The sequence below is a fragment of the Sphaerodactylus townsendi genome, linkage group LG07 (assembly GCF_021028975.2).
Source record: "Sphaerodactylus townsendi isolate TG3544 linkage group LG07, MPM_Stown_v2.3, whole genome shotgun sequence".
Lineage (NCBI taxonomy): Eukaryota > Metazoa > Chordata > Lepidosauria > Squamata > Sphaerodactylidae > Sphaerodactylus > Sphaerodactylus townsendi.
In genome coordinates this window covers 87,864,611-87,886,583 of record NC_059431.1, presented here as the reverse complement: position 1 = coordinate 87,886,583, position 21,973 = coordinate 87,864,611, and the positions used below count along the sequence as shown (strand labels likewise).

Below are 21,973 nucleotides of genomic sequence, written 5' to 3'. Positions count from 1 at the left end.
AGGTCAGTAATGAGTTAAAAAGCAATCTTAAACGTGACCTTTATATACATAAACAGCCTAGGCACTTTCACATATACTGAATGGAACACTTTCAGTGCGCCCTGCAGCTGGATTGTATCACGTGAAATAGCACAATCCACTTGCAGACAAACACCAAAGTGCGCCTTGTGTTCGTTTATAACACAAACGAGTTCATTTATAACGATGGCAACTCCTTGTAAATTTGCCGTGCGGAGAATCCACGCCAGGGCCGTTGCTGCGGGGAAGGAGGGTGCAATTTCGCACCTGGCCTGGCACGAAGCCAGCCGCGGCGCTGGGCGTGGACGGAGGAGTGGCTCCGCCGAGCTATTGCTGAGCTGGGCGATGGTGGCGGTGCAGCTGTGGCACGGGTCAGTCTCGCCCGCAGCTGAGCCTCTCACATGGCCGGGTAAGAGGCGGCAGCCGTCAGCTGACAGCCCCATCTCCCGAGCCGCCTGCTTTTGCCCTTCACTTGCAGGAAAGGAGCAAGCAAGGCGGGAAGGCAGGAACCAGCCTCCCCTTGCAAGCGGGAACAGCGCGGCCGCTCACTCCTGCCGGAGACCTTCTGTGCAAGCCCGGAGCGCGCTTTTGGGTAAGAGAGGCTGCCGAGACAGATGCGGCCGGGAGAGCGACAGCTTGGTCTCGTTGGTTTCGGCACTGGGGTGGGGGAGAGGAAGAGGGGCGCTGCTGGCTGCCTCCTCGGACCCTGGGGCGTATCTTCTTTGCAGGATCGGCCTCCTATACCCATCTCTCGCCGAACTGTGCTTCCCTCGTCCAAGTTATGAAAGGCGCGGAATGTGTCCTTCGTGCACTTTTGTGTTGGTTCCCGGAATGTTTCCTTAATGCACTTTTATGTTTCCTTAATGCACTTTTAGGTTGGTTCCAACTTCCTTTTGATACCCCTTCACACTGACCCTTTAGAATATTCTCACAGTTGACTCTGCTCACGTTTATCGCTTAGCATTTTATGGTTTACTTTGTGACTAGTCTCTGAGAGGAAGTAGGATGCTCATTCCTTTTTGGCATTTTTTTAAATTGGTGGAATAAAAAAACCCTACCGTTCCTCTCTTGACTCCTACCCTGTTCTGTTCCCACCTGCACCATTGGGAGTTGCAGTGTTTGTAGAATAACGATCGGGGCATAAAAGAAATTAGTATTTCAGCCTCTTGCCTGGCGGGCTGGGTTCCCCAAGTGCAAAGACAGTACAAGGAGCGCTTGATCTCTATGATAAGAGGATCAGTTCACTGGGAAAAGTGCAGGGCAGTGAGTCTGAGGGATGAGCAGGGGTTGAATGAGGAGAGGCTTTGAGAATAGTTAATTCCCCAGCCCCAAGTATATACACTGGTTACTTAAGAGTGGATATGGTCAATCTGGGACAGTTTTCTGGTATAAGGGGAAAAAAGTCAAGAGAGAGTTTGGAAGACTTAACTTCTGCTATTATAATAGACTGTAGAGTCTCTTCTGCTTTTTTTGCCCATCTCTGTTCCATTTGTCTCATTGACATGGGATTATAGACTGTAGGGTTAAAGAGTTTAGAGGCAGAAATAGTGAATAGCTTTGTAGGTGAGAAAATGCATTGCTTTCTATTATGTATTCTGGTCTTAAATGTGCTCTGAGTTTGCAGTCTTTTCACATACTTACAGAAATGAATCTACATTTATTCTCCTTCAGTTGTGTAGAGGAATTGCATATTTGCTATTTACTTGCTGGAAATTTATTCCAATACATTGCGTAGGGGAATTGCCTATTTGCGATGTCCTTGCTGGAAATGTAGATTCATGCACATGAACTAAATATCTATAAAAGGGAAAACAACAGATTTTACTCTGTACTGGTAAGTGTTTCATCTTCAGTAGTATTCAAGCTTTCTTCTAACTGTACGCTTAAAAGGCTGCAGTGCTGTCTTGGGAATAGTGTTTAACTTTGATTATTCAACATTGTCAACTGCATTTTTGTAATTGGGTATGTTAATGATTTGATATACTGAATATATAGCTTTCAGATGGATCCAAAGCTCAGTTAAATTGATGTGTCTGGATTTTAACTGGTATAATGTGGATGACTTTGGTGATTATTAACTAGCTAAAGTTGCTTTAATACTAATTGCTTTAGCTCCACATAACTGGTGACTGAGTTCTTCAGAATAAAAACCCCAATAACTCTAGGTTCACCCAGCCTATTATACTCCTTACACTCATCTTGGTATATCCAAGTATAAGTCCCCCCCAACATTGCAGTCTCTGGATTTTTTTTAACTTAACGAATTCTTAAAATTCCATCCATGCAGCATATATTCCTAGAAGCACGTGATGCTGTGTTCTGAGAAAAATTTTATTGGGGGGGGGGGGCGGGGGAGAGAAGGCCTGAGCAGGGGTTTGCTGTAATGTCTGATCCTAGGAAATAGCCAGATCTAGCTTCCATTCAGATAAATAAGTAAAAGGTCCAGCCAGACTCACAAGTGAATAAAGGGCCACGATTCTTCAAACTGGATGTGCAAAAATTCTCTGTTGTATGCACACTTAAAGGGCAGCCTGGGTTTACTGATGGGCAATATGTGAAGCAGCCTTAAATCAGCATTGTTTTAGTGCCGTGCACATTTTTGATTGCATATAAGAGTATTTAACATATGTTTTTACAGCAGAGCCCATTTTGACACAGGTTTCTAAAATCTGAACTGATAAAAATATTTCTCTTTCCTTTTTAAGTACAACCAATGTGGGCATTCTCCATGAAGTATAAAACTCCTTCAATCTGAAGAAGGCCGTGAAGACACCTATTACTGTAACTTTAAAGGAATGACAGAACAAGCCCTGTGACTCTAACTCTTTGGGCCACAGTGTCACGGAAAGGACATACAATGGCTCAGTGTAAAAACCTTCTTGTTAATTTGCTTGAGAAGAGGTGTGTGCAAAATCCAGCCTTTGACTGTAAGCGTCAAAATGTTAGAAAAAAACTGAGACTGATACGAATAACAGGACTCCTCCTGGGAATTATGGCCATTAGCACACTCTCTTTTTCAGTTAGTGCCTTTTTCAAGTTGGAATCTTATAGCAGAGAAATAACGAACAATCTAGGTGGCCAAAAGTCAACACATATACATCCAAGAACTCTTTTGAACATCCTCGACCAGAATCAAACTGGCACTGTAGAGCCACCTGATGTTGAGAAACATGATCAGAACCATACCAAGGGAGAATATCCAGAAGATCTTTTCTCTCTTGAACAAAGAAGAAAGGGTGCTGTAATCCTACATATTTGTGGAATGATTTACATGTTCATAGCCTTAGCCCTTGTCTGCGATGAGTTCTTTGTTCCTTCACTGACAGTCATCACAGAAAAACTGGCGATTTCAGATGATGTGGCTGGGGCAACGTTCATGGCTGCTGGTGGCTCAGCCCCAGAGCTCTTCACTTCTCTAATAGGAGTCTTTATATCTCACAGCAACGTTGGCATTGGGACGATAGTCGGATCTGCAGTATTTAACATTCTGTTTGTTATTGGGATGTGTGCTTTATTTTCTAAAGAAATATTGCACCTGACTTGGTGGCCACTGTTTCGGGATGTGAGCTTTTACATCCTGGACTTGATATTGCTGATCATTTTCTTTTTGGATAACTCAATTATGTGGTGGGAGAGCTTAACGCTTCTGAGTGCTTATTTTATGTATGTGACTTTCATGAAATTCAACGTGCAAGTTGAAGAGCTTGTCAGAAGGCTTATAACCAGGAACAAAGTGGAGAAAGTAACACCAGATCCTGAAGTAAAGGTTAGTTTTACCAAACCATGAGAAAAAGCCACTTTTCACTGCTTTCAATTTGTGTTATAAATATGTGAAGTAGAGCTCCTGGAATCTTCACATAGTGGTGATCTCAAATACAAGTCATATGTTACTATGTATGTTATGTTGTATACATATCCAATCCAATCCAAAAACCTTTATTAGGCATAAAACCAGAAGTACCATACTGACAAAAACAGGATCATTGTTAACACATCATGTAGAACAAGGATTAAAAATATGGCAACTGCTTCAGAAATTTCTACATTAGGACTGTTCAATAGCTTAGACGTTTTTAGTTTGTCTGAGAAAAACATAAATTCTAGAGGTAATCAAGCTCCCAGATCGGTTCTAATATCATTATACCTTGAACAGTAAAGCAGGATATGAGGAATTGAGTCCATAGTGTTGATGATGAGTTGGGCAACCCATCCAAAGGGTTGGGTGCCTGGATGCGGCGCCACAGCCGCCCTTCCCCGCCATTCCCAAGGGGGCTTTCTGATGGCATGCGAAGGTAAAGAACACAAAAAAGCCTCCCCATTACCAGAAAACTTAATGGACTTACTCCTCCGAAAAGAGGCCCAAGTCCAAAGCCCCAGGCACTGGCACAACAGAGGCAACAGCCAGGTGGAAGCCGACTAGTGTTGGCTCCTCTCCCGGCCATGCCCTTCTACAATGGCGGTGAGGCCACAGAAATGCCGCCGCAGCACCCTGTGCCATGTTCAACTGTCAAAGAGGTCAGCAGCAGCCGCCCACCAGTGGATGCACCCCTCCGCCAGGGCAAGTGCTTTGGGAAGGGCAAATCCAGCGGCTTGGCCCCATGCTGCCTCCCAGTGGATTCAGCATCCCTGCTTTGGATGGAGCTGATAGTTCTTAACATTTTATACAGAAAATATACTGACATTTTGAACTTGTGAACAAAACCCTGGGTATTTTGGAAGAGGAATTGTGGGGATGGGTGTACAATGTGTACTTACCAGTTCTAAAGTTACTTTACTACTTCAATGTCAAATGCATAATATGTAATAACACATCACACTTCACTGTTTTTTATGGTTATGAAATGTACAAAGGAGTAGTGCTTTCATTTTGACCAAACAATAACTACCAATGCTCCCAGTATTAGACATGGAATTGCATTCTATAGTACCTCACCATTTTAGCCATTGGCAACGGGGACATAGAGGGCAATGGAAAATAGAGACTGACAACATCGCATTAAACAAAAGAAACTTTACTAGAACTGTCTTATTAACAATTTGCACTCCATTCAGCATTGTTTGGAAATAGAAAACATTTACATTTTGAAAGAACTCTGAAAATGAACTCCTCTCGAACTAAGTATGGAAACGGACAATATTTTTATAAGTTGTCAGTTCTTTGAGAGTCCTGTTGAAGAATAGCACTGTCGTCATATTGCATGGTATCATTTATGCAGTTCATTAAAAGGCATTTTGGTGGAAAAAAGGGGAATAATAGCAGCATTGTTATTTGTCTAAGATTTTTAGACCCCAGTTTTCTTTGCAATGGGGAATCATTGTTCACAACATTGTTTTCTCCTCTCACATTCTCACAACAAATCTGTGAGGTGGGCTAGGCTGAGAAGCAGTGAATGGCCCAAAATCACCCAATGAGTTTCTGTGGCTATTTGGTGATTTGAACTCAGGTCTTCCCAATCTAAGCTTGACAGTCTTACCACCATACTTAAAATCTTGCCTTAAACATTTATTCATTCTGAAAGGGGAACCAATTCATTAGGATGTTTTTCTTTCTTCCCCCACCCCCTTCTACTGTACTTCAGCATCTCTAGTAAGACCTGGGGTGCCTACTCCATATCCAATGTGAACTGTGTATATGTGCCTTAAAAATGCTAAGGGTCCAAGGCAAATTTCACATATATGAATTGATTTGGAAAGAGTTGTCTACTGATAAAAAGATGGGAAACTTATTGCTCTAATCACTGGTGTAGATAGTTTTCATTTTCCAGCCAACTGTCAACTGATCTGTCAACTGATTTGGCAACCTCTGGCAGATAGGAAAACATTATTTATTGCATGATGGTTACTGTCTTAAAATGCTTTTTGTTTAGTTAGTGCCTATCTCAGTCCTGAAGATACTCAAATGCACTGAGGTTTGCTGCTCTCCTAAAATTGGTAGGCATTGTCTGTATTGATGGGTACATGGATGCATCTTTTCTCTCAATAACTTATGGTGTTTGTGATTATGATCAGTAAAATAGATTATAATTTTCTATTCTATATATGCTGAGATCTGTCTGTTGTCTATGATGCAAGAATTGATGATGTGCCATAGGCATGTTTATTCCCTTCCCTCACCTTAGCAAATGCGCTCACTCTCTATTGTGTTCCCCCTTAAGCGTGGTTAATATTGCTGAGAAATTTACAGTTAAAAGATATTGGAAGCAGAATTAATCAAATTATGCACTACATTAGCACTAGTCTTAAACCTGATGGTGATAATTTGTGGTAGGGAAGGGAGTTGCTAGCGAGAGAGAATATATATTTCGCCTGTCTCCACTTCCTTAACCATTATTAAATGATGTGCTATATTTTATTTTTTGCCCTGACCTGAATGGCCACAGGCTACCCTAATCTTGTCAGATCTTGGAAGCTGGAGCAGGGGTAGCCCAGGTTACTGTTTGGATGGGCAACCTCTAAGGAAAATCAGGGTCATGATGTAGAGGCAAGCAATGGCGTACCATCTCTGTTAGTATCTTGCCTCGAAAACCTAGTGGGGTCTTTGGGCAGCGCAATCCATGACCCAAGGTGGCTGGAGATGGTGCCGCTGCTGTGCCCCATTGCCACTTCCAGAGGGCTTTCTAGCAGTGCAGGGAGGCAGAAAATACAGAAAAACAATAAAACCCAAATTCCCATCAGTTGTAATAAAATGTCTGCAAACCTATACTCTATGAAAAGCTCTAGTGAATGAAGCTTCTTACAGTGCTTCCTAAACACTTTTTAGGAACATGCTGCCCTCACGTCCATATCACTATAACTTCTGTGAATGTGTGAACAACGTAGTTAATATTTATGAAAGCATTTGTATTCTCTCTGATGCTTAGTACAAGTTTCTGCTCTGAGCCTAAAGAATATCTCCCTTCAGTGGAGTACAGAACATTGTTCAGGTGTATCCTGGGGTGGAGCTATCCAGTGTGTTACGCAATAGCTGTGCTCTCTCAGTTTCCAAAAATTTCAACATAAAAATTATCATGCTTCACACTGCGGCTGAGCATTGCTGCCATAACTGCTGCTTTCTTCCAGAATTCACAAAATGGCATTTGTGAATAATACCATGAAAAGAAGAGTTTGGATTTATATCCTACTTTTCACCACCTTAAGGAGTTTCGAAGCAGCTTACAAACTCCACCCCTTCCTGTCCCCCAACATACACCTTGTGAAGCAGGGTGGACTGAGAGAGGTCTGAGAGCTGTGACTAGCCCAAGGTTGTGTGCAGGAGTGGGGAAGCAAACCTGGTTCACCAGATTAAAGTCTGCTGCTCATGCAGAGGAATCGGGAACCAAACCGGTTCTTCAGATTAGGGTCCACTGCTGTAACTCACTACACCATGCTGGCTATCTAAGCAATGTTCTAAAGTTAATTGGGACTGCAAGGACAGATATTCTATATTTCCAGGTTCAAAACATTGTGGGTTTTTGTGCTTGGAAGATGTGATAATCTACAGTAGACGCGAAACCTTGAAAAAAGATGGTCAAACCATATTCAGCCAACGTTCCTGTAGTCACACAAAACTGACCTAATAACATCCTCAGTGAAAAGGTTATGTTTACACCATCCAACTGACTGATAAGAAATATTTCTTTCTTCAAATTGAATAGTGGCCGGGGTGTGTGAGTGTGAGTTTAGGAGGGGTTTTTTTGCCTTCTGAAATCCATTGCATGTCTAGTTGCATGACCCATCTCAATCTATTTCCTGGGTTACCATCTTTCCGAAATGTGTTTGTTCTTTTCGTAGCATGCCATGACCTGTCTGAATCATGGAAGCAAACCTGTAGAGAGTTTGGAGATGGTTTGTCCTGGTGACTTATTCTAGATAGATTCCCCTCCTGTGAGGAGAACATCTCTCTATCATCAATTCAATACAATTATGCAAATTTCTGCATTCTGCTAATACAGCACTTACTTTGCATTCTAATTCTCTTTGCATTGAGAGCCGGCATGGTGTTAAGAGCAGTGGACTCTAATCTGGAAAACAGCATTTGATTCCCCACTCCTCTGCATGAATGGCAGACTGCATGAATGGTATCTGGTGAACTGGATTTGTTTCCCTGCTTCTGTATGAGAAGTCTGCTGGGTGACCTTGGGCTAGTCACAGTTCTTCAAAACTCTCTCAGCCCCACCTACCTCACAAGGTGTCTGTTGTGGGGAGAGGAAGGGAAAGGCGTTTGTAAGCCCCTCTGAGTCTCCTTCAGGAGACAAAGGTGGAGTATAAATCCAAGCTCTCCTCTTCCTCTTCTTTTTCTTCTAAAGGAGAGTGTTAAAGTACTTATGTTGCATTTAGGAACTTTGAAGTTTGGCTTTAGTTTCCAGTGTATCTTTTCAAAAGCACTCAACTAGAGTCTCCTGTCATCATTATCAAGCATTATACAACTAATGTCTACAGCACGTGGATGCTGTGTTCTCATGGAGCTTAGAAGTACTTAGAAGTGGAGAAGACAGCATTCTTTATTTTTGTTGTGGGAGATCCCTCATGGGAACAGCAGTGCCGTAGTGGCTAAGAGCAGTGGCTAAGAGCAGTTGCACTCTGATCTGAAGGAACCGGGTTTGATTCCCAGCTCTGCCGCTTGTGGAGGCTTATCTGGGGAATTCAGATTAGCCTGTACACTCCCACACATGCCAGCTGGGTGACCTTGGGCTAGTCACAGCTCTACGAGCTCTCTCAGCCCCACCCACCTCACAGGGTGTTTGTTGTGAGGGGGGAAGGGCAAGGAGATTGTAAGCCCCTTTGAGTCTCCTACAGGAGAGAAAGGGGGGAAATAAATCCAAACTCCTCCTCCTCCTCCTCTTCTTCTTCTTCATGTTAGAGCATTTTATTATTGGCTGCTGCTTCTGTTTCATTATTGTACATTATAATATTACTGCATTACTCCTAATACTTACTCCTAATACTTACTCCTAATACTCCTAAATTTACTCCTAATATTACTCCTAAGTGTCAAATTCAAAAGAATATTTTTTAATTTTTTTTTCTGTGCTGTTTCCTTATTTGAGTATTTCAGTTTAAGTTCACTAAATATAATATAAACAAGTTCCTTCAGTAAGGGCTGAGCTAGACTATAACATACAAAATTGATTAGCTAATTCATGTGGGTTCTCTATTATCTCTCTGTAGATATGCAAAATGATATCTCGGATTGTTAAAGCTAAAATTGTTAAGCTGGGAAGTGGTCAGCCAAGGAAACTGTTGTCCGTGGTATTTATCTTTAAGACTTTGTGTTGTAATCTGACAGCAGGTCAAAGGAGTTCTGAAATGCCTAAATAAAGAACCTGAGGGCTAAATGGTTATCCTAGCAACAAATCCCCAATCCCAAACAATGAAAATGTACACAGTCCCAGTTACCGTGGAAAAATCTGAGTCTGAAAATATTCTGTGTAATGTATCACCTGCAGTTAAAATATTGCTTGTAGAATTATGATACCCTATCTAAAAAGTACTTTTTTAGAAGTTACCGGTATTTGAGCCAGAGATGTGCCTGCTAATTTGCTGAAACAGTCTACCAAGGATCTTAACGGATCCAGTGGTATTCAGGCACAAGAAGTGCAGATCTTGTTCTTCTCTCTCCCGCGATCTTTTATGTTCTCTATGGACTAATAGTAGCCACAAGGAGTAGAGAACATTGCTGAGGAGGAACGTCAAGGAAATGAAATTACTTGCAAAATAAGAAGAGCTCCAGTCATGAATACAGTGATACATTCATTTGGTGTATGAATAGGCTCTATCAACAATGTGAATTGGCACAGAGATAGGCCAGGGCCGGCAGGTGCAAACCTAAGGCACATCAGTGTGTATGGTCCTTTGATATGTTCATTTTTGGAGTAGAGCAAGAGTATACTCACAGCAGAGGTATCTCCCAATTGTCCCCAGCATATATTGGTATCTATTGAGTACCACTCTGGTACTTTGCAAATAATGGTATATTTTGCATTCTCATTCTCCAATCTTTAGTGTTTGCAAATAGATGATGCCATTTCACATGGTACAATCCAAAATACTATAATTTGAGCCCATTTTGAACATAGTACATGCTTTTTAAATTACTTTTATTTTGCTACATGTTTTGCAAAACCTCTGGGAGAGTTGTGTTTTAATAAATGTAATATGACTACTAGGAATATGAAAGATAGGCAAACTGTCACTGCATCCACTAAGTAGCCCATTTTAACATCTGCACACTAGATTTAGAGGCACTCAAAGGACGTAACCCAGAAGAGAAGGAAAATGAAGCTTTGTTCTCTTTCACACCCCTTACCTTTGTTTAAAGCTTTATAAAACCTGGATTGTTAACTGTCCTTTTTTAATGTACAGAAAAACTGGGTTCTTGCAGTATGCTTTTTTTTACCTGTCATTCTCAGGTCTTATAAAATGGTGTTTCACTTAGTTTGGAAAATATCAGTGAGGGAAAATAATATTGTACAGGGTTCATTCCATCAGAATGAATGCAAACTGAAAAGACTATGGTTAAATTATAAAGGATAGGCATTAGAGGAGCTTTAATACCCAAATGTGGTGTATCTTTCAAGTGACAAAGTTGGCATATCTGCCATTGGGTTATTGCCAAATGATCTCATCACTATGTGCTGAGTGACAACTAAAGAAGCCAAATGTGGGCAGCAGTATAAAGTTGTTACAAAATGGCATCATCTTAATTGACAATGTGTTCTTAATAAACAAGTTAGGAAGAAGTCAAAGGCTTTCACAGCCAAAATCAACTGGCTGTTGTGGGTTTTTTGGGCTGTGGTCTGGTGGTTTTAACTTCTAACGTTTCACTCCTAACATCTATGGCTGGCGTCTTCAGAGGTGTGTCACAGTAAGATGTGTTTCTCATCATACCATGACGCTCCTCTGAAGGTGCCATCCACAGATGCAGAATAAAGGTTGGGAGCTAAACTCACCAAATGGCCCCACAGCCTGGAAAACCACGAAGGAGGAGCCATTTGCAAAATCACTTTGCAGACGTTACCTTTGTAAGCGTTGAAGAATAATATAGCTTGAAATACTTTTGCTTGCCCAGCATAACAGCTTGGATTAAAGAAATATGTAGACATTTATTTTGGAGAATATTGGCCCAATCCTGGGGGACAAGGAACAGCTTCGGGGAGTGGTGCATCCTTGCACCAAGGTGTTTGCTCCCTCCACCAGCATAAAGAGCACCCCTGCTGGCGCAGAGAGCAATGTGCCAGCATCTGGCTGCCCTTCAGCTCTGTGACAGCAAAACCTGGCAGTCAGGGCCACTTCAGAGCAGCGCTGGCATCCAATCAAACACCAGCACAGGGGAGGACGGGGTATTCCTGGGGGTGGTGCCAACGTTAGTTGGGTTCTACCCGGGCTTTAGGTAATGCAGCAACCAGGGCAGGAAGGATTTGGTTTTTTTCATTTAAACTGTTTCCTTGCGCCATCTGAAACCCCTCTGGAGGTGATGGAGTGAGGTAGCAGTGGAACCATTCCCAACCGCCTTGGGTTTTGGATGGGGCTGCCTGTCATATAAAAGGGCAAGTTTAGTGTTTTCACTCAGAACTAATTAAGGGAATGTTTCAGGTGTTTGCACACAATTGTTTACTCTGATGCTGTTACATTTTGTGGCAGGTAATAGGGTCTGCTGTATAGTGTCTTGAGTAAAAAAATCTTCAGTGGTACAGACTAACATAGAGATACTCATCTGGAATCAGAATCATGTGTTTCTGAATTTCCACAATGTCAATACGTTGTCTAAAGCCAGAGTGTTTATGTAGGAGTCAAAGTTTGGGTTCATTGTTCTTTCAGTGAAGGCTGAAAATTGGGAGTTTTAACGTTTCTTAGGTTTTTAAAAGGTTTTCAGAGAATCATTGTAATAACATATCCTGTGAATTGGTGGTGATATTATCCTGGCTTGCATTTGACCATAAACAAGCTACAAAGAACATAAATCTCCCTGAGAATACTCGGAAGTAAAATTATTTGAAAAGCTCACTTAATATTCTGAGTATGATTCTATAGGAAAGATGGCTGCACAAGAGAATGCATACACACATAGGAGAGGTAAACTACCGGTACATTTCATGCTTTCAAACATAAACATGAGCATATCTTCTAGGTCATGTTGTGAACTAACTAGCACAAAACTTGTGCTAGGGTTGAAAATGCAATGTTGTACTATTCTAAAATGAAAGTGAGCGCCATTTGGATCTTTTCTTAATGGATTAATTAGTAAAGGATATTCTGAAAGAACTGGAGCATATCAGCCATGAGCTTTGTTTTTTTGCTTAAAACTGCCATTTAACAAAATGGATAGGGATTACTTTGTAACTGCTATCGCTTTATAATGGGACTGTATGGAAAAGCACAGTGAATTGATGCCTTTGCACATGCCTTTCAATCGTTTTACAAAATCCATGCATTTATTTCCTTTTGCATGCATGTATGTGCCCTTATACTTTTATATAAATTCTTTATTATAATATTTTTGAGCACAACTAATATGCTATTCATCCAGTGTAAGAATGCAGGTTATTTTGCCCTACACATTTAAAATGTGCAGTTTGCTATTTTTTTCCCTTCTTATCAGTTGTCTTTGTGTGCATGATTCTGAGATGTTAATTTATCTGCCTTTTATGCCACTTGTTGGAATCAACTTTTTATGAAGTGAAGAAACTTTAAAATATACCTTATGGGAATTGTATAGCTTCTTACCATTCCAGGGGGAATTATATGTAAATTTTGCAGCTTTTCCCATAGGGATTTCTTTATGTGAGTGTGGTGGTAAAAAGGGTGAGATTTTTACTCAGTTATGAAGTTTTCCTTGTGTCTTTTACTAATGTTACGTTTCAATCTGATATATTTTGCAGGGGGCGTGAATAAAAATGAGATGACAACAGTAAAGTTTCCAGTAAAAGAAATGATATATACCATCTCTGTTGCTTTTGTTTTTGGATTTTGCTGTGGACCAGTGTGGCGACCCTTGTCATTTAAGTGAATCTTGCCTCTGTTCCCTGGAAGTTATTTTCCAAATATACCCTAAGTACTGTGAGAACAGGATCAATCCTTGCATCTTTGGGGGGCAAAAAAATCTGATCTGTTTGTGTTTTGAGCCTGGTGTGGTCTAGGTCTATAGCTTCACATTACTCACAAAGCAGCTTAGAAGTATCTCATCTCCAGCATGAACTTTGCTGAATCTGAAAGTGCTCTTTGGCAATTTTATAGGGATCTTAAACATTGACACACTTCTCTAATTGTACCTCTTCAAAATAATTGATCAGTAATGGTTCTTGTATTGATATGCCACTAGTCAGTCATTTCTCCATGTTGATCTCTCTTTTTATAGTACATTACTTTAAATGGTTAAGCCATAAATAGCTATGACCTTGTGTAACTCTCTTAAGGTGAGGTGTGGGAATAGGCTTAAAAGACAGCCTCTGTGGCATTAGCAATTCTATAAATGAACAAATGCTTACCTTTAGGAAAGAAGAAATAGCCAAGTCATTTATATTCTTAGATAAAGCATATATGCTCTCGCTGCAGGAATGAATAAATTTCTGCCAATAACTGAAGCTTCAGTGGCAGATGTGATCAATAAAATTGTTGCTCAGGAAATAATGCTGCTTTATTCTTTGCTTAATGCTCTGAGACTAGTCTAAAATGAAATTACTAGCAACATTTATTACATCATGTTAGCACTTTACCTCCCCAAATCCTACCATGTGGTAGTTCAGGTTAGGTTTATTTGAAGCATCTTTGGAGGAAATTAAATATATCCCTGGAGATGTAGAATTTCCAGAAAGTTTGATGCTATAGGGGAAAACAATATTAATTTTGAGAAAACTTCAATGACCTATCAAATCTAAAATACTTTTGCTGTTTAACAATATAAAATACATCATTTATAAATGACTATATGTAAAACTATATGTAAAAGTAGTATTTGGCATGTTTACAACTGTCTTTTGTTTTCTGTAAGAAAAATGGCAAATATACGCAATAGCCAAGGAGTTGGAAACTGCCGCAACTGCTTATACCCTGCCAGCATCATACTCTCTATCTCTGTTCATTCCCAGTAGTCAGGGGAATGCCCATTCTACCTTATTTTTCTGCTATGATAATCTTGGCTACACTCACAGTTTCCTGTTGGCAAAACAGCTGTTTCCTGTTGGCAAAACAACTGTATCAACTGTTTTTTTTATCTCACATTAACTTTATCATATATTAAAAGCACAAGAATTTTAGTCAAAGCAGCACTACACTAAATTGTGGCACTGTTTAGAAATAGACTCTGATTGGGAACTAACTACAAAACTTATAAAGATATCTTAACTTCACATACCTCAGTCCTACTGAAAAATTCATGTCACAGGCTTGATTTAGTAACAGTGCTTCCTGCAAGGCGCCTCTTCCCAAGCTGTTACTTACATTTATAATACATAGGGGACAATTTCTTCTGCATTATCTAAAATATTTATTGTAAGACAGATTTTTTTAGAAGAAGTATATAATCTTCTGCCAGGAAACACAATAGAACTTCTGAAGGATCTTTCCTATAACCTACCATGTGAGTAAATGGGTATGTACATCGAAGTATAGCGTGCAACCCATTGCACTGTAGCAGCTTTACAAGCCAGCCTGCAAAGCAACACAAGAATAGTAGAATGAGTCATTGCCACTACAGCTCAAAGAACTTGTATGACCAGATACAATCTTGGTGGAACTGTTGAAGGACTTTCGCCCTAAATACGTTATAAATTGCTCATGCAAAGCATTTTGGAAATAACAAGTATTGTTATGTTCCCATAAATAACCGCATGCATCAATTGTAAGCTTATGGTTAGTCTGAAATTGAAAACCTAATACACATTATTTGAAGATGAGAGGTCTAAAATATGTTGGGACAGTTTATTTCTCCTGGATCCCTTTTGTTCATTGTTCAGAAATGTTATTGAACACATTGACACAGCAATATACAGCCCCATCTAAAGCCTCAAGCGGCTGCGGATGGTGTTGCTGCCTCCTCCTCCAGAGGGCTTTCCAGCAGTGCAGAGAGGCAGGGGAAACTAACCACCACCACCAGAAAGCTCAAGGGTCCCAATGCTGCATGCCTGGCCCTAAATCCCGAGTAGAAGACGACTCACAGCTGCTCGATCCCTGGCAGCACTCTGGGCCACCCCATCCTGTGTTGGTGTCCAATTGGACACCAGTGTTGCTCCTCTGTGACCCCATGTTCTGGGTTTTATCACTGTGGAGCTAAGGGGTGGCCGGACACCAGAGTGTTTGCTGCCTGCACCAGCAGGGCTGTTCCTTCTGTGGGAGAGGGGCAAAGGCACTGGCACAAGGTTGTGCCGCTCTTCCAAGTTTTTTCCCTGCCCCGCCACCCAGCTGGGGCCATTAAACTCTATTCTTAACAGAGAGTAGGTGTGACAGACTCCAAAAGACTTAGCTGTGACCCAAAATATCCCCAGTTCAAGTTTTACTTCACTTCTGAACTTCCTACCTATCCTTAAAGCAAACTGCCCCCTATGTGCACTATAAGGCTAACATGGTCCTACCTTAATTGTTGAGCAGAAAACAAAAACAATCTCTGTTAAGTAACTGAACATTCTAAGGTGCTACATATTAAATATAACCATACAGAGGCATCTTCTTCAACGTCAATATGGTGTAGAAAATGCTGTCAAATTGCAGTTGATTTATCCTGACCCTGTAGGGTTTTCAAGGCAAGAGATGGATAAAGTTGGTTTGCGATTGCCTTCCTTTTCTTAGCAACCCCAGATTTCCTTCGTGATCTCCCATCTGAACACGAATCAGGGCCAACCCTGTTTAGCTTTCAAGATCTGATGAACAAGAACTTGGCTTGGGCCATCTGCATCAGGATGACATTAATATATCCTTATCATATATAGTATCAAACAGATTCAATATTTTTTTTATTTTCAAAGCCTTTATTGGCATATCAGAATATTAAAATAAGATAATAAAATAAGAGTGGAAATAATAAAAGGAAAAAGGATTGTATGCATTAGTTCTAAACATACCGATACAGGTGGGTTTAGTGAATCATGTGCTTTCAGTTATTTCACGAAGAAAATTTGCCACAATCTCAGCAGATGTAGGATCAGAATTGCTTAAAAGGTATGGAATGGCAGCCGAGTCTACAAGGGCCGTAGTAAGTAAAGGGATGGAATTTGCATATCTGGCTCCCCTCCCCCTCCCTTGCATGCCACCCCTCCCTCCCCTCCCTCCCCTTCCCTTGCATGCCACCCCTCCCCCTCCCTTCTCTAGGGTGGGTGGGCCATGTCCAGATGCCAGGACCCCTCCCTTGCATGCCACCCCTTACTCCCTCCCCTTCTCTTGCATGCCACCCCTCCCTCCCTCCCTCCCTCTCCCTCTGCTAGGGTGGGTGGGCCATGTCCTGATGCCGGGCCCCCTCCCTCCCCTCCCTTGCATGCCACCCCTCACTACCTCCCATCCCCTCCCTCACTACCGTTCAAGCTCAGCCTCTTCTGACAGGGCCTATCTTGTTTCTTGTTGCCTTTTCCACACCTTTCTGGGAATCAGTGAAATCACATTGGTTTTGAGGCAATGAAAGAGGGAGTGGGCTATGGTTTCAAAACAGATTCAGTACTATTAGAGACAGTGCATACATGTGTTTGGATACCATCAGTGGTACTTACCTTGTGGGTTACAAAGAGCCACATTGGCCGTTACCCTCAACCAAATGAGTTTCATTTACTTCCATCCCTGGCACGAAGCTTGCACCTCAGGAAACCAACTGCTGCCAACAATCTCTACTGGAGGAGGACGTTGCCCACTTTCTGGAAATTTGGTACAGGTGCCCACATTTGGGAATGGTGCTCAGAAAAGCCACATGTGGATTCTGAACCACTGATCATCACTAATCCACATGACAAGCATATCAGATATAATGATAAAAATTGCTCCTAGGGCACAGGTCATTTCAATGACATACTTTGCACAGCTGGCCCTATTTTATTAATGAAGATTCAGTAGCTTTTCTGCTGTCACCCTGAAAAGGAGCATTTCCAGATTGTAATGGCCTGTAATGTTGTCACTAAAGCTGCACGTTTGCTTTTGAATTGCTTCTTCCATCTCTATGCAAAGCAGAGGACAGGCCAAATGAAATAGCACAGTAGCAGCTGGGCCTCTTTTTGCTGGCACAGTGAAAGCACACACGTTGGGTAACACAAAACATGCAATTTTTTCTTCATAATTGAGAACACAAAGAGAGGGTTGCAGAGCAGCCGTGAATTACAATTGAGACTGCTTGCTCACAAAGTACTAAAGCAATGCCATCTCTTTTTAAATGGTGTTGCAAATATAGCTCTTCGTTTAAGGAAACCAGAGGCCAAACTTCATTCATTCTGCTCCTGACAGGCCATAATATTAAAGAACATAAAACAATGGGGATCATGCTAGAGTGTCTTTGAAAAACTGCTAAGGAGACCTGAAAGTTACAGTTTTGTAATGATGATATTAATCCTCCTAACCCTTTTGTAAAGTTGCTATCAATCCTCCAAACATTTTCACAGAATAGTTTTTGTTTGTAGGCTTTGGGCATTCTGTGGTCCATTATGCACCAGGAGACCCCTGCATGGCAGCAAGATCTCTTGTACAGATGTATTTTTCTGAACCACCCCTCTTTCAATTTCCATTCTCCACATGCCAAGTGACACCATTTTAAGGACAACTTTGATATTCTTTGCTGCCAGAGTGGGGTAGATTTTCCAGTGGACACAGTTTTGCCCCAGACATCTTCCCTTCACCCACCATCAGCACCTCCCATTCCCTCACTCTCCTCTGTACACCTCTCCCCCCTTTTCAGGTTAGCAGGTTAGCTAGCCTTTGTTCCCAGCTGTCAACAACAGCTTTGTTGAGCTGCCTGACTTCCTTTGCCCCTTTTGAGTTCTGCGCTCATGAAGCCTGTCGAAGAAGGGGCCTGCCAGCTGGAAAGGCGCCATCCATCTCTGGCCTGGGGTGCCTGCAGCTGCAGGAGTCTCCAGGGGCCAGGCAGGGAGGGAGAGGGAGGGAGATCCCTGTGGATGGTCTCAATGGAGGGCATGGCAAAGCTGGGAGCACCAATGGCAGTAGCCCCCCCCCCCTGTGTGAGTCTGGGTCAGGCTGACGAACAGCCAGGCCAAAGAGAGCGACAGTGGGCAGTTGGGCTGAGCAGCTGTGGTTGGGGGAGGGAAAACTATCAGAATTTGCCCCCTACGTGACACCTTAAAGTGGCACCTGGGGCGGTCACTCCCTCTGTCCCCCTTTCCCCTAAATATGCCATTGCCCAAGGCAGAGGAAAATTTCATAGTTTGAACTAATGGAAGCTGCGATCAAAACCAAAGAAGGCTTGCTGAGAGACAGCACAAAGTTCAAGGACGGGAACACAAAAGCCAGGGAGAAGAAAACAAATTGTGCGGATTTCCACTGTTGATTTCTGAAGACAGAATACTCAGGGTGGGTGTGAGCTGCGCAAGCAGAAGAACCTGTTCGAACATACTTGACTGTAGCTACCAAGGACAACAGGAAAGGTTCCTGATTGGCCAACTGACCGAGGAACCGAAAGACTCTAGCATAACATTTTTTAGCAGAATTGACCATGGCATTCTAGAGTGACTGACTGAGCTGGGATCCTGGCTTTGTGGTAAGAGTGCTCCTACTTGACTGATCATTTCCTGAAGGCAGAGCCAGAGAAGTTTTATTTGGTCCATGGCAGTTATGCTACAAGGTTCCTTAGAGTTCTGTTCTCTATCTTGTGCTATTTTATCCTCACAACAACTTTGTGAGGTTGATTAGGCAGAGTGCGTGACTTGCTCAGGGTTACCCAGAAAATTTCCACGGCATAGTGGCTGTTTTTTCAGTTTTATCATGGACTGCTCAACCCTGTTCTCATGTTTTCCCTTTTTTAACCACACTACAAATGAGCTAGGACAATGGCTGGGGATTATCTAGTTATAGAATTTATGCACTCTGCCTCCAGAGAGCTGCTTAAGGCAGTTTACAAAGGAAAAATCAATACAATACAATTATTAAAAACAACATAAGCATGAATATTAAAATAAACCACAAACCAGTAGGAGGCATTTTACAAACTAAAATAATATTCACCAATCAGCCCTTAGGCTGGAATAAACAGTAAAAACAGTGTTGTTGTTTTTAAAGTAGGTATTCCTCAGGTTGGGTAAAAATAAATGTTGTAGACAAACCCCTTAATGGACAGTCAGGTGCCCAGTGAACATCAAGAGGGACGACATTCCAGAGTGGAGGTGCCACATCTCAAAAAGCCCTATTTCTTGTTGCCACTCGTGTTCTTTCAGTTACATTCCTGGAGATATGGGCTTGGAAAAGGGATATTAACTGATAGGCTGGACAGTATAATAGGCAGGGATGCTTCCCATTTTGGACCAGCTGATGTTTCTGGACATTTTTCGAAAGCAGCACCATATGAAACATTGCAGTAATTTAATCTGGATCAGGCCCTGACCTGGATGGCCCAGGCTAGCCTGGTCTCATGAGATCTTCCAAGCTAAGCAAGGTTGGCCATATTTGGATAGGAGACCATCAAGAAAGTCCAGAGTTGCTATGCAGAGGCAGGCAACGTCAAACTACCTCTGAATGTTTCTTGTCTTGAAAACCAACGGGTTCACCATAAGTCACCTGTGATTTGATGGTGCTTTACACCACCAATCTGGATCAGTGTATCAATCTGGCATGTATCCAACAGGCAGGGATGAAATGAAATTAGAAGCAAGGCCACTCTGATTACAGCTTATTCTTTTAGGTGTTTCATTAAGCTCCTAATATGGGAAGAATAAGCAGAGTCACGTGACAGTCAGCCAAAAGGCAAAAAATTGTCAAAAGGCTGCGTTCTTGTTTCAAGCACCAATTCTTGAAATGTCAAAAGTAATGATAAAGATACCTTCTGTTGCCATACCATGTCCATCCTGGTAATAGGCTCTCTGAAGTTATATAACACTCTGACCACATGAATCCTCATGACTACTATCTGAATCATGTAAACAGAAGAAGTTGTCTTATCTGAATTAGACCGCTGATCCATCAAATTTAATAGTTGTGGTGGGTTTTCCGGGCTGTGTGGCTGTGGTCTGGTAGATCTTGTTCCTAACATTTCACCTGCATCTGTGGCTGGCATCTTCAAAGGTGCATTACAGAGGGAAGACCACGGCCACAAAGCCCGGAAAACCCACGACAACCAGTTGAAACCTGTCGTGAAAGCCTTCGACAATACAAATTTAATAGTGTTTACTCAGTCTGGTAACAACCACTCAGGGTTTCACGTGAGGTCTTCACATCACCTGTTACCTGATCCTTTAACTGGTGATCTTGTGTATTGGACTTGGGACCTTTTGTGTGCCAGACAGATGCATTTCTTGTGAGCCATGACCTCTCCTCCAAGATCCTTGCAAGATTTGTCGTTATAATTTCTACAGTAATTTCACCCATTACCATCTGAGTATAAGGGGAAAGATTTTTCCCCCAAGCTGGCACTTTTTATGATAAAGTATAATTACTAGATGGATATATTTTTAAAACTAGAGTACTTGTCAATCAAAAGAAAAGAGCAGCAGCTTTCATCTTAACTTCACTTTTTAAATTAAAATTCACATTCATTGTTGAAGACATTCGAAAAATGGGCAGCACACCTGTAATTTTACATATGATGATTTGTGTGCTAGCAGTGCTTGGCTTCTGAAGGTAAAATCCAAGCCCAGGGCTGTTGCAGAAGGGCCATTAGCTTTACTGGAGTACGGAGTGTTGGCACTTGGTTTTGCTCATCATCACAAGCTAAATAGGATTGACGGAAGACATTAACAATTGTTTTTAATTAGAATATTAACTCCTTTTGAAGTGATAGATTGAAATGAGTTTCCAACAGCATACCAGTCATTTGCTGATCATTTTGAGGCTGTGCACAAACATACATACTCATATAACATCCTATAAATAAATCCAAAAATGAATGTGTATATTTTACTTAAACGCTGAATTACCAGTTCATTTGTGACACTGTTCATACTGATTGCATGGAATAAATGACTGACTTGCTTCTCCCACAAGGCTGAAATATAGAACACCTGCAGTGTAATTACAGTAACTGCAGTTTCTCTCTTGATCTTCATTTCTGTTGGTCTACCAATTACTTTTGCTTTACTTTAATTACAGAACTCTGTCATTTGAGAATATTCAAAGCACACTGCATGAAATGATGAGTAAGACTCTAAAAGAGAAAGTGCATTTGACTCATAGGATTAGAAATCACGTGGAGTTCATTGGATAAGGGATGCGTTTAGGAAGATAGCTCAGGCAGGTGAGTCAAGTTGTACATGTCCTGATTGTGAAGAAGATGCTGGATCCTCCCTCTGTTTCTTTGTCAAACCCAGCACAATTCTTCCCCTCCAGACCTACACAACTTGTGGCCATCAAACCCTATGTGGTACCAAGCATTGCAGTAGGTATATGCCCAGTTTCTGGATTTAAGTATCCCCAGATTGCCCTATGTTGAGAATCAATGATAAAACACCTCCAAACAGTAGTATATCTATAATGCTAAGTAAAGTGTGCAACAGCTCAAGTCCATGCCTGAGTCACACTGTCTTGTTCTGCTGTGTCAACAAAAATACAATGCCTGGAGGACTTTTCTTTTTGTTTATACTGTACCTTTAACACCATTAGCTCTTATAAATGGTTCATGAGGTAGTTCCTCCTATCTTCCTGACAAATTCTGAGGATCCCAAGAGTTGTGTTAATGCATCAAAAAGTTCTCATGCAGCATATATACAGAGCATCAGTATAGCCATTTTTAAAGGCCTTGGCTATCCTTTGCTAGCTTTTCTTGCCTGAGGAAAAATCATTATCCAGTTGCCAAATATGTCATTGTGGATCTGTGGTATCTTTGAAGAGACTATTCCAATAGCCCATAAGT

The 21,973-nt window shown here is 41.6% G+C and overlaps 1 protein-coding gene across 3 annotated transcripts in view; it reads left to right on the top strand.

Annotated features, from left to right (window-relative positions):
- Positions 1 to 386: 386 nt before the first annotated feature.
- Positions 387 to 21,973, top strand: part of SLC24A2 (solute carrier family 24 member 2) — a 78,731-nt gene continuing 57,144 nt past the window's right edge. For all 3 annotated transcript variants that reach the window (XM_048504273.1, XM_048504274.1, XM_048504272.1), the window contains exons 1-2: positions 387 to 610; positions 2,724 to 3,784. In XM_048504273.1, the coding sequence (XP_048360230.1) occupies positions 2,876 to 3,784 (909 nt within the window). In that variant the 5' untranslated portion in view covers positions 387 to 610; positions 2,724 to 2,875. The remainder of the gene's footprint in view (positions 611 to 2,723; positions 3,785 to 21,973) is intronic.